The sequence below is a fragment of the Alligator sinensis genome, unplaced genomic scaffold (assembly GCF_000455745.1).
Source record: "Alligator sinensis unplaced genomic scaffold, ASM45574v1 scaffold225_1, whole genome shotgun sequence".
In the NCBI taxonomy this organism is placed as follows: domain Eukaryota; kingdom Metazoa; phylum Chordata; order Crocodylia; family Alligatoridae; genus Alligator; species Alligator sinensis.
In genome coordinates this window covers 702,689-715,220 of record NW_005842180.1, presented here as the reverse complement: position 1 = coordinate 715,220, position 12,532 = coordinate 702,689, and the positions used below count along the sequence as shown (strand labels likewise).

At 42.8% G+C, this 12,532-nt stretch overlaps 1 protein-coding gene across 1 annotated transcript in view; it reads right to left on the bottom strand.

Annotated features, from left to right (window-relative positions):
* Positions 1 to 4,570: 4,570 nt before the first annotated feature.
* SRP19 (signal recognition particle 19) overlaps positions 4,571 to 12,532 on the bottom strand; it is a gene marked incomplete at its 5' end in the record, with an annotated part of 9,010 nt that continues 1,048 nt past the window's right edge. The window contains 4 exons of the mRNA XM_014521104.2: positions 4,571 to 5,258; positions 6,525 to 6,636; positions 8,249 to 8,320; positions 9,806 to 9,881. Of these exons, the coding sequence (XP_014376590.2) occupies positions 5,125 to 5,258; positions 6,525 to 6,636; positions 8,249 to 8,320; positions 9,806 to 9,881 (394 nt within the window). The remainder of the gene's footprint in view (positions 5,259 to 6,524; positions 6,637 to 8,248; positions 8,321 to 9,805; positions 9,882 to 12,532) is intronic.

Genomic DNA, 12,532 nt, shown 5'->3' with positions numbered 1-12,532 from the left:
AGGGATCTTTCAAATAAGACCTTTCATAGATTTCATAGACATTAGGGCTGGAAGAGACCTCGGAAGATCATCGAGTCCAGCCCCCCGCCCAAAGGGCAGGAAGTCAGCTGGGGTCATAGGATCCCAGCAAGATGAGCACCCAGTTTCATCTTGAAGGTGTTCAATGAAGGCTTGAACCACCTCCGGTGGCAGGCTGTTCCAGACCTTGGGGGCTCAGACAGTAAAGAAGTTCTTCCTTATGTCCAGCCTGAAACGATCTTGAAGTAGTTTGTGACCATTCGACCTCGTCATCCCTTGGGGCGCTCTGGTGAACAAACGTTCCCCCAGATGCTGGTGGTCACCCCTGATAAACTTGTAGGTGGCCATCAGATCACCCCTGAGCCTGCGCTTTTTCAGGCTAAAGAGCCCCAGGGCTCTCAGCCTGTCATCGTAGGGTCTGCTTCCCTGACCTCTGATCATGCGCGTGGCTCTTCTCTGGACTCTCTCAAGCTTCTCCACATCCTTTTTGAATTGTGGAGCCCAAAACTGGACACAGTACTCCAGCTGCGGCCTCACTAAGGCCGAGTACAGGGGGAGAATGACGTCCCGGGATTTGATAAGGATGCTGCGGGTTTTTTTTCCCAAGGTGGAGAACCTTGCATTTATCGGCGTTGAACACCATCAGATTCTCGTCCGCCCACTTGCTGAGCCTGTCCAGGTCAGCCTGGATAACCTGCCTGTCTTCTGGTGTGGATGCTTTGCCCCAAAGTTTGGTGTCATCGGCGAACTTGGCCAGTTCTGATCGCTTCTGACTCCAGTGTCCACATCATTAATGAAGATGTTGAACAGTATGGGTCCAAGGACAGAGCCTTGGGGGACCCCACTGGTCACAGGACACCACGATGAGTGACTTCCATCGATTACTACCCTCTGGGTCCGACCCCGGAGCCAATTTTCCAGCCAGCGGATCGTGGAGGACCCAAGGCGACAATTGGCCAGTTTCTCCAAGAGGCGATCATGGGACACCAGATCGAAGGCTTTTTTGAAGTCAAGATATATGACATCAATCTCTTCTCCCTTGTCCAGGTGATAGGTCACCTGGTCGTAGAAGGAAATGAGATTGGTCAAGCAAGACCTACCTGCAACAAACCCGTGCTGGCTATCCCTTAAGATGTTGTCGTCGGCCAGTCCATTAAGGATGGCCTCTTTAATAAACTTTTCTAAGATCTTCCCCGGGATAGAAGTCAGGCTGATGGGCCTATAGTTAGCCGGATCCACTTTCCTCCCTTTCTTGAAGATAGGCACCACATTGGCCTTCTTCCAGTCTTCGGGCACTACACCAGAGCGCCAAGAGTTTTCAAAGATCCGTGCTAGAGGCTGGGCTATGATGCTCGCCAGCTCCTTGAGTACCCTGGGGTGAAGATTGTCAGGGCTGGCTGACTTGAAGGTATCCAGCTTCTCAAGATGTTCCTTCAGAAAGTCAGCATTAAAGGAGAGCAGGGGATCACCCTCACCCGGACTTCCCGGCCCTGTAGTGGGCATGGGCGTCCCATGGGACTGATGAAAGACTGACGGAAAGTACCTATTTAGTAGGTTGGCTTTTTCCTTTATGTGTCTGAGAATGTTTAACTTATTTTTTACCTCCCCCCCACACCTTCTTTGGGGGGAACAATAGCTACTTGAGCTTAGATCCAAGAGACTTAACAATGACAGTACTGTCACACCTAAACATATCAGTTGTTTGGCTCTAGGAGCAAAATTTACCAACCATAGTGAGGTGCCTAGGTTTTCTATACTTTAAATGGGGAGCGTTAGGTGTCTGGGATTAGGATTCACAACACTTAAGCCACTGAGCACAGGGACCAAGGCTAGGCCAGCCCACAGGGAGCACATTTACATGAAATGATAACCACAGTAGCCAAATAACACTGTGCAGTAGCTTGTTGGGCAAAAACCGTGCTAACATGCTTCTGTGCAGCAGTATTAAGCTACTGCACAGTAAGCATCACTAAATAGCTATGTGCCAGTGCTACTGCACAGTAGCATGTGTTACAGCACATTGATTTAGTACTTGGTTAATCAAGTACTAAACTTAATGCAGTAACCATGGCACATTAATGAATGTGTAGATACACCCAGGAAATGTTAAAAAGGGGTGTGTGACTGAACTCCCACCCACATGCACCTGGGCACAGGCTGCACTTAGATGCCTATCTGCAGCTCTAAATTAGATGTCTACATGAAACTAGGGTTCAAAGCCAAAACTTGCACTTAAATTCACATGACAGATTATCCCTTTATGTGCAGATGACTATTTTTCTTTAAGATAGGGCTGCTAGCAGTTGTGTTGCCTCTAGCATGGTGGTTAGATATAGTTTAAATTTCAAGTCTCCAACTTCCTGTGCAACTGTTCTAATCGTTAGGTGAACACCACTGTCAGCATGTTTTTGATTAAAAGTGGCTGTGTTGAATGCTATCAGTATGTTAGGTGTGGACTGAATACACCATTAGATATTACCCCTCAGGAAATCTGTATTTGTAAATCCAAATACCTAAGCACTCAGCTCAACCAAGATGACAAATGTTATAGGTATGTGCAGTAGCCAAATTTTTGACGCACTAGGTGGACAAGGTTTCCACCAGTAAGAGTTCCTTAGGTACCCAAGGACTTTCAGTTTGGGTGGATTTTTTTAAAGTGAATTGCTCTTGGTCTTAGGTACCTAAATTCCACCCAAACAGCACTTTAGGCAACAGGGTCCTTTCTTTGATATGGTCCTTAATGGCCAATTGAATTTCAGATGCTACCTAAATAGAAAGAAGTGCTGACTGCATTCCATGTATACTATTCACAATATCTACTTTTCCAAATTCAGAATATCAGAAAACATAACTTCCAGATCACTTTTTAATGCCAGGAATTTTGTAAGATCCAGGATCTAAACGTGCAATACACCAACATTATTCACGAGCCAGAAAACAGACACATGCACCCTTTTTATCATATATTAAATTAAGAGATGAAAAGCATCTTCAATTTATTTGCAGCTATTCTTTATTTCACAAAAATAAAGACTTCTGTTGTCATTCCTCCTACCCAAGCTTGGAATCTGCACAATAGCCAAACTGAAAGACACTGATTTAAAAAAATCCATAGGAGAGCAACTCAAATTTGTGGGCATCACCTACTTATCCCACCTCAGTCAGAATTACCAGCACTCCAAGCATCTGAAAGTTATTCATAGTCACCACAAAAATCACGTGGCACAGATCATTCTCTTCTTCACACCATCCCTCTCTGCATATCACACTTTGGCTTAAAGGTGGCAATAAGTCCCTCAAAGCAGAATCATACAAACATTAGTCAACTGGTAAAAAAAACAAAAGACCAAAACCCCCCAAAAACAAAACAACCCCCCCCACAGCAGGAAACAAAACCTGCCCAAAGCCTTGCATAACTATAACTAGATTTTTAAACAATAAAAACTTTGAGGTTACTTTTAACAGTTTCTCCCTTCTTCTTCTCCCATAAACTTTTTTGCCAATACAGTGGAACAGGTAGTATCAAGTCAAATTGCCTTGCAAGATGAAGATGTACCAATAGTTGCACCAATAAGATGCTAAAAATAGCCTAGCAGAAAGCAGAGTACATATGCATTGTTATAGACTAAATAAGATACATAATTTGATGCACAAGCTTTCATGAACATAAGTTCATGCAATATATATGATGCTGTTAATTTTGTTTTGGTCAGAACTCTGACATACGTAACAGACTGTCAAGAGAGGATGAAATAAGTTTTTATCTTTCAAATAGTTTTCTGCATCACATGCTATCTAGTCTCCCAGTGCCCAGATTTGGGATATTGTTAGAGACCATGTTTGTAGAAGACTGAAGAGATTCAAATGGGTCAAGGAAAACATCAAGAGAGCATAAAGAAAAACTAATCATACTACCTGAAAAATCTGCCTCACCAGAATGCTACAAGAAAGACTGAAGATGTTTCCAATATTTGTTAATATGAATAATTAAACATTGAATATATTTTGCTGAAAAAGCAATGCTACATTAGGAGAAAAGGAGCTGATCTAAGGTTTAATCAGAAAAAGCCTACATGAATTTTTTTTCTTCAAAAGTTTGTTTGATTTTCCAATCCTTCTTCCTTTGCATTCCTAAACTATTCTTTCCCCTGCAACTTGCAAAGAACAACGCATGCTTCCTACAGCCTTTTCTTTTAAGAGATTCTCTTTTCTATCCCAATCCCTGTGGCTGACAGATGTCCAGATTGGCCGAGCGTTCTATATGAATGACTGACCTTTCCCTTCATCAGCAAGTTACATGGCTCTGCAAAACATGACAGAATATTTGTGTTTTACAAAGTTAGCAGTTAGTACTCCCAAAATTTGGGTTCGATTTATTATAAAAGAAGACTATTTTTAGTGGAGAAAGAATGCTGAATTCTGTATACACCTAACAGTCTATCAGCTATTTCACAGAATGCAGATAACAGCCACAAGCTTTTAAAAGGAGTGTAAAAAAAAAAAAAAAGTTTGTGTGATCATCTTAAGGAATAATGCTACTGTGAACACAGCATTTTTTGTAAAAGCAAATAGAATTTGAGAATTACTTTTGCCATTTTATTAAATTTAACATTTGTGAAAGATAGGAGTGAGATGTACAAAGTAATGATTACTTCATTCATCATAAATTTTCCAACTATAGTGACATACAACCTCCAGAATTGAGACAGTTCTCTTTATCAGAAGAGTAAATGGTGTACTAAGGCAGCTGACTTTAAGAAAAAAAACAAACTGGATATTTTAAAAGCAGCATACAGCTTCATATTTCTTCACCCCTCTCCTGCCTCCTCCTCAGTTTGTCTTGGTTCTCTTTAATTTCTAGGACTGAAGGTACTTTACTTTGGAGTTTGAGGGGTTGTCTGTGAATACATGTGGATCTACTGTTACACAATGTGAAGTACAGTTACATGCATTCCAGTTCAATAAAAAAACCCAACAACTCTGTACAGCTTCACCAATTCTCATTTCTTCTCTGCATCGTTGACTTCAGAGTCACAACTGTTAACATGTCCATCCAAACTAGGCATAATTATGTTTATACAAAGTACATGTAAGCCAGTCACAGGCTCATTTCTTCTTCTTCCCTTTGCCTTTCTTGCCTCCCTCTCCTTGCTGGAGACTTTGGTCACTCCCTCCCATTTTTTGTGTCCTTGTTTTCAGTTTGGGAATCGTTTCTGCTGCATACAGCATTACTGACTTACCTAGGGAGAGGAGAGAAAGATCAACATTACACAGATATATATGCTCTCTACATTAGTTATAACGATCACTTTAAAAATCAGCATAGCTAATGTCAGGGCTGTGTCAAAACGCATATGAAGTCCAAGACTCTGCTTCTTTTCCCTGTGCTGGGGAGACCAGTAAAAGGGTATTCTGTGCTTGGTATGTGGCATTTTTTGGATTGGAACATTACTAGAAAATCATTAGCACCAAGAAATTCAGAAGAAATCTAGTCATAACCATCTGGAGTCTACTTAAGAAGTTGTACTATAATCCAAATGAAGATCTAGCTTGCACAGCCACTGGAAGGTGAGATGCCCTGACATTTTCCTACACCAGTTACTGGCACACAGGAGAGGCTAAAGTCTCCAAGAGACTGTTTCATTCTTCACTCAATATAAGCATTCTCTATCCTTATAAATACAGCTGGCTGGACCTGAACAGAGAACCAGAACTTGCTGTAGTCACCTTCCTGGGAGCCAACACTGTGTCCCAATTACTTGCACCCACCAGCAGATTCCATGGTTTTCTTCCTCTCAACCCAGGGCTACAATGAATCCACCAACAAAATTCTACTTTTTAATACTGACTCTCCCACTTTAAGTTAAGTTTTACCCCCATCCCTTTCCAAGCAGATAAAACAATGTAATGCTGCTGCTATGTTACTTTAATTAGCAAGGCTTCTTTAGCAATGCCATTCAGAGTTTTTTGTTGTTTTTTTTGGGGGGGGGGGATGTTAGTATTTTCAATGAGCATTAAGTACAAAATTGGCTTGTATGCTAATGAATGGCATAGCAACTGATAAACTGATCGAAAAGTAACTGAAGTATGGCAACACAAGCCAAAAGGGAAAATCATAGTTTTGAAGAAAAACAGTTCTTCTGGCTTAAGGAGTACACTGTTTTAGGAGGTGTTGGGAATAGTGGTCACCCCAAAGACCTAAACTTTACTTCACAATTATGAAACTGAGAAAAGGAGAAATAATAATAATATAGCACCCTGCAACCACTTCATATATGCTGATTTGCTCAGTCTGTTTGGCTACAAATTTATTTTGGCTTATACTAGCTAAGCATTTTAATGGCTAGATTTACAGTAAATAATGACAAAGTACTCCATACGTATTTTAATGAATTGGTCATAAGCGTAGGGAAAATTGATCCAGCCTATTTTAAATAGATAGTTGTCCAACAGTGACTAGTTACTTGAAAGTCCCCACAACACCCAACCCCAAGAAGTCTACTCACGTGATGGAAACTGAGGTAAACATGGGTTGCCATCCTCCTGTTTGAGCTGAACTCTTACTCGGCCTCTAAACTGGGCATCACGGTTCCATTCTCTGGGGTACATCTTATTTTTCTAGCATATAAAAAGAAATGGTTTCAAATATAGATTTGAAGATAAAAGAAAGTAATTCAGCAGGAAGGGCAGTAAAAGCATACAAGCTTAAGTTAGAACATTAATGTTTCCATAAATGAGTGAACATCTACACCTACTAGGGGTCACAGCAGTGTAGAGCAGGGGTTGATAACCTTTTACTAACACAAACTGCTGCTTGTGACTGGGTAGTGTTAGGGGTCATTAACCCCCTGGGCCACTTCAGCTCCATGGATGGGGAGTAGACACTGCAGTGAAGAAAAGCAGCTCTCCTGGAGGAGCTGGCAGAGCAGCGGAGATAATCATGCTATTAGCAAAATATGAACTGGATCAAATGGATGGAAACTAGTCTTTCCTTAGTAAAATGCAGATCAGACCAAATCTTCGTGGGCTGGACCCAGTCCTATCTGTAGGCCCTATCCAGCCTGTGGGCTATAGTCTGCCAACCCTTGATGCTGACGTATGGGTTTTCATAACCCATTAGTAACTGCCAGCAACTTATGGAGACCAAGTCAGGAAAGTAGATACTATAAAATAGAGGTGCTTGAAAGTAAGAAATTGCCCAGTCTTTTTCCCACCAAAACTTCATATTCAGCTCATCAGAAATACTTCAGAACAAGACAACAAACCATTGTAAAGTCTGATGAATTTTCATGAAAAAAACAAACATACATTCTGGGGAAAAACAAAAATACTGCACTATTTTCACTACAACATATGTTGATTTTTCAATTTAAATTTTTTCTGAAGTTTAAGGCATTAATAATTTTGTAATAAAATGAAAGTAAAGACAAAAGACATTTAATTGATCTGAAATCAAACTATTTTGGAATTGCCAACAAACCAGAAGAATCAATTATTCATAGGAGCTCCATCTTAAAATTATTACACCAAGCAATATGGCAGCAAGCATGGAGTTCCTGAGGAGCTCCTTTATGTGTATTTAAGACGCTGGTTCGGCATTCGCAAATATTTGAAACTGTGAATGCCAAACCCGCGGATAGCGAGAGTTTCCTGTATTTTCTAGGATCCAGATATGCTCTGATGGTAGAGATAGAGAAGTCACCACTACTATTCACAGCTTGTTCCAGTGGTTGATCCCCCTCACTGTTTATAAAGACAAAACAGAACAAAAGACTGTCCCTTATTTCTAACCTGAAACTGTCTGAATTCACTTCTAGCCACTGGTTCTTACTATGGCCTTCTGACACTGAAAAGCCTAGAATACTCTGTATAGTCTCCCTGTGAAGGTAATTACAAACCCTAATCAAGTCATTGCTTTTCTGATAAACTAAACTAAACTAAAGTTCTTTAAGGCTCTCAATATACATTTTTCTGTCATCTAAAGTTATTTTTATGGTTCCTTCCTGCAGTCTCTCCAATACTGTAACATCCATATAAAAGTGCTAAGTTCACTTAAGCAGACAAGGTTCTTTGGGTAAATGTGATAACCAACAACCCTGAAATTCACTTGCACAGAATTATGTTTGTTTATGTGACTTTCCTAAGGAGGTTTTCTTCAGTTTTTAAATACAGCTATCATGAAAATAGTCTTTATGGAGACTAACTAAAAAACCCAAAACTTTTACATTACCTCTACAAGTACATTGAGTCCCACTGCTGCACACACATCTTGGATTTCTGTAGGTGTGGGATTTTCAACGGCCTATTAAAGAAAATTTTAAATTACTACCTTTTTTAAGTTCATCTACAGCAGAGAAACAGGTCTAGACATTCTATAGGGGGAAAAGGAAGGAAAGAAGGATGCTTCACAGAAAAATCTGTTGGCTCCTTCTCTATTTATGCAAGTCATTTAAGAATCCAAACATATTCCAGGAAACATATGCATCAGAAAGCAACAGAGAACTGGAAAACGTAGGTTCAGATCCCAGCTGAGAGAGAGACTTAACAGACAAATATAAGGGAAGTGTGCAGAACTTGTACTATGAGGAATTTTTAAAGGTGTGACATACAGCAAACCCCTCCACCATCCAACAGTGCTCTGCACACTGCTCCCAGCCCCCAAGGGAGAAGGAGAGCAGCTGGCTGCCTGACAGCCCTGTTCCGATTGTCACCAGCTACCACAGATGGGGCAGCCACAGTGGCAGCAGAACCCCCAACTCAGCCCTGGCTACCTGGGAAAGCCTGCACACAGCTCTGTCCCATAGTAGCAAATCCACCCCTGTCAACTCTTGCCACCCCCAAACATCTTGCAAGCAGTCCCAGGCCCAGACTGCCTGCTTGCCTGTGTAAGCAGCCTGGAACCAGGGAACTGCTACATGTCCTTTCAAGTTTTAGACAAGTGAGGAGCACGCCCCAGTTCAGGGCTGCCAGCATGCCCTTTAAAGTCCTGGGGGCACAGGGAGCCATGGAGCAACTCCAAACCATGCCTTTGTCACACTCCGGCCAGTATGGTGGACCATAGCACTATATTTTCTGTAGTGGTACAAAAAGATATCTAGAGCAGGCCTGAGAAGCACCTTTTCAATTAGTAAAATCCATGACTTTCCTACCAGGTCTTGTCTTCACTGAAAAAATTATCTAGAAGTTGGTAGCAAGAATCTACAAGTTTTATAATTTGCTAAATGTTAATCCATTGCATTTCTGAATATGCTATGTGATGTACAATATCAATGACCCAATCATGTAGGCTATCTAACCATAAAATATTTCAGGACACATGCAGGCAAGGTGACAAGAACAAGTAAGTTACAAAAGTTTACTCAACATGTTCTATTTTCAGTTGCCCCTGGTAACCCCACGGAGGGAATGTAAAGGCAAACCAAGAGGCCAAAGACTCCATATCCAGATTAGTAAAGTCATTAAATTACAAGCAAGTTATTAAAAACAGCCCAGGTTAGCATTACTGCAAGGGAAGGCAAATAATTCTGTGCCACATTAGTCTATTTTTTGAACTTTTCCAGGCTGTAATCAGTTTCTCCCTGTAGAGGTATGAGCTTAGCTCACACAAGAATAAGAGGTGTCATTCTGAAACCAAATTCAAATAAACTACAGTCTGAAGTCATCTAGCATCTTTGTCTTTTTTTTTTGAGGAACAATAAAGTAGATTGCTAGTTTTTGCAGTTTTCTACCCACCCCCCTCCAACCAAGTGACACAAAACTTAGTTTTCTCGTGACATCCGCTAAATACTTTGTCTATGGGTATCCTTCTTCCTTCAGCTATTGTCTTCTTGTTGTTTAAATACGCTGGGTAAATGCAGATGAATCTAAAAGAGAAAACATCTTAAGTTTTACATAAATCCTTCAAACTGGAAAATACTGATTAATGGAATACCAAAAGGATGATACTCTTTGACAGCATAGGAATTGCAATATCAAGTCAGGTCAATGGCTTATCTAATTTAGTACACTCTGAGCAAACTGAGAAACCAAGCTATGCACAATTATAAAACACCATAGGGTTAACAAAAATTCTGAATCATGAGGTTTTATACCCTATAAAATTTTCCTTCAATTTAATAGCTGGTTGCACATATATCATTAAATCCTATTGCTCAATCCTACTGCTTTAATAGCATCATTATGTACTATTCCAAAAGTTAATAATGAAAAACATTCTCTTGGAAGTTTTAATAATTTGTGATCTTCTATTTAATACCCCAAATTCTTAAATTACTGAACCCCCCCCCAGCTTCTAAGTAACCAGCATCCTGTACACTGATTATATTAAGGATAGCCAACACTTCCCATTTTAAGACAACATTTTCAGTTATTTAACTCTGCTGTGCCCCCTCCCCTATTCTTATCCTTTGCATTAGAGATACAGTTCATATCGTATCTGCACCAATAAAAAGAAAATTGACATTATAGGCCATAGCCTTTTTTTGGCTGATGCGGGTGATAATGTTACTAATAAATGCTGCCTGCATGTGCGCAGCTGCAGCATGCATGCAGCCAAGAGTGCATCCCAACAGCTTGGAGAGCAGCATTTGGCTCCTACACCCCATCTGTGGGGTGTAGGGGGGTGGGGGGCAAGATTGAGGCCCCTGCAGTAGGGGAGTGAGCAGGGCTGAGGCAGGGACTGCACAGCCAGGGTGGGGCACAGGGTGGAACCATGGCTTGTCCAGGGAGCGGGGGGCATCTCCTGCTACTATGTACACCCTGGGGGAAGCATGGGGGCATGTGCCCCCTGGATCTGTGTGGGGTGAGGGGAGGTGCCCATTACACACTCAGGGCAGGGGCTGTGCTGGGCTCTTCCTGGAGGGGAGGGCCTGGGCCCAGCCTGCACGTGGGATGGACAGGGGTGGGGCAGGCGACAGTGGTGCTGGGAGGGGTGGTTACAGGGAATTTTGGGGTGGCTGTAGCCCACTCTGTAACAACCCCTCCTGGTGCTACCACCACCCATCCCACCTATCCTGAGCGGAGCCTGGGCCCAGCCCCCACCACCGGGAAGAATCTGGTGCAGCCCTGGCCCTGAGCAAGCAGCCTGCCCTCACCATACACACAGATCTGGGGGTCACATACCCTCCTATGCCTGCCCTGGGGGTGTGCACAGCAGCAGGAGCTGCCCCACCTCCCTGTGCCCCCACACCCGGACAAGCCACAGAACTGTCCCATGACCTGTGTCACCCCGCTCAGGCAGTGCCTGCCCCTCTCGCTATCTCACCACAGGGGCCTCGGTCTGCCCCCCGCCCCAGACTTACCAGCTGGACGTTATCTCCAAGCTACCAGGCTGCATATCAACAAACAGACTGGTATTGGCAGATATGGCTTGTTAATAAGCAGCCATCAGTATCAGCCCAAAAAAATCTTTATCCGTGCACCCCTGCTTTGCATTTCAATTTTTTTTTTTTTTTTCTTTTCTGCTCCCTGCAAGTCCATTCATAGCATCTCATGATGTAGGCTGCAATTTATGAAAACTTATGCCTTTCTGAAGGAGTTAGTCTTTAAGGTGCTCCCCTATAGACTAATACTTGACTTTAGACTAACTGGGCAAACTACCTCTCTCTAATGACTTAACTGCTAAATTAACTTCTCCATGTCAGGAATCTTGCTTCAAGATGATTTCGGCCAACATAGCTCAGCTTTCTCTTAGAGGAAGATCTGAGGAAAAGTGCTTTGGCACACCTTCACAAAGTCTCTCTGACAACCTGTTGGACAGGGGTGGGCAAAATGTGGCCCATAGGCCAGATGTGGCCCACCAGGCCACTATCTGGCCCGTGGGGCCCCTAAAAAAATTTAGAAAATTAATATGTAGCTGCCCCTGACTGCCTGTCATGTGGCCCTTGACAGCTTGCCAACTCTCAGTAAGCAGCCCTCCGCCTGAATTAATTGCCTGCCCCTGCTGTAGGACATTTCTCCACTGTCCCCTGCCAAGCCCAGGAGCACTGCTCTAAAACAAGGGTGGCCAACCTGTGGCATTAGCACCACAAGTGGTATAGGCAGCCTGAATACGGTATCCCACACCATACTGGTGAACAAGTTAAGAGGCTGTGACTTGGATGACTACACAGTCCAGTGGGTGGCGAATTGGCTAGAGGGTCCCACCCAGAGCGTCATAGTGGATGGGTCAGTATTGACCTGGAAGGGTGTGGACAGTGGGGTCCCGCAGGGCTCGGTCCTAGGACCGATACTCTTCAATGTCTTCATCAGCGACTTGGATGAGGGAGTGAAGTGTACTCTGTCCAAGTTTGCGGATGACACAAAACCGTGGGGAGAAGTGGACACACCGGAGGGCAGGGAACAACTACAAGCAGACCTGGACAGGTTGGACATATGGGCAGAAAACAACAGAATGCAATTCAACAAGGAGAAATGCAAAGTGCTGCACCTAGGGAGGAAAAATGTCCAGCATGCCTACTGCCTAGGAATGACCTGCTTGGAGGCACGGAAGTGGAAAGGGATCTTGGAGTCCTAG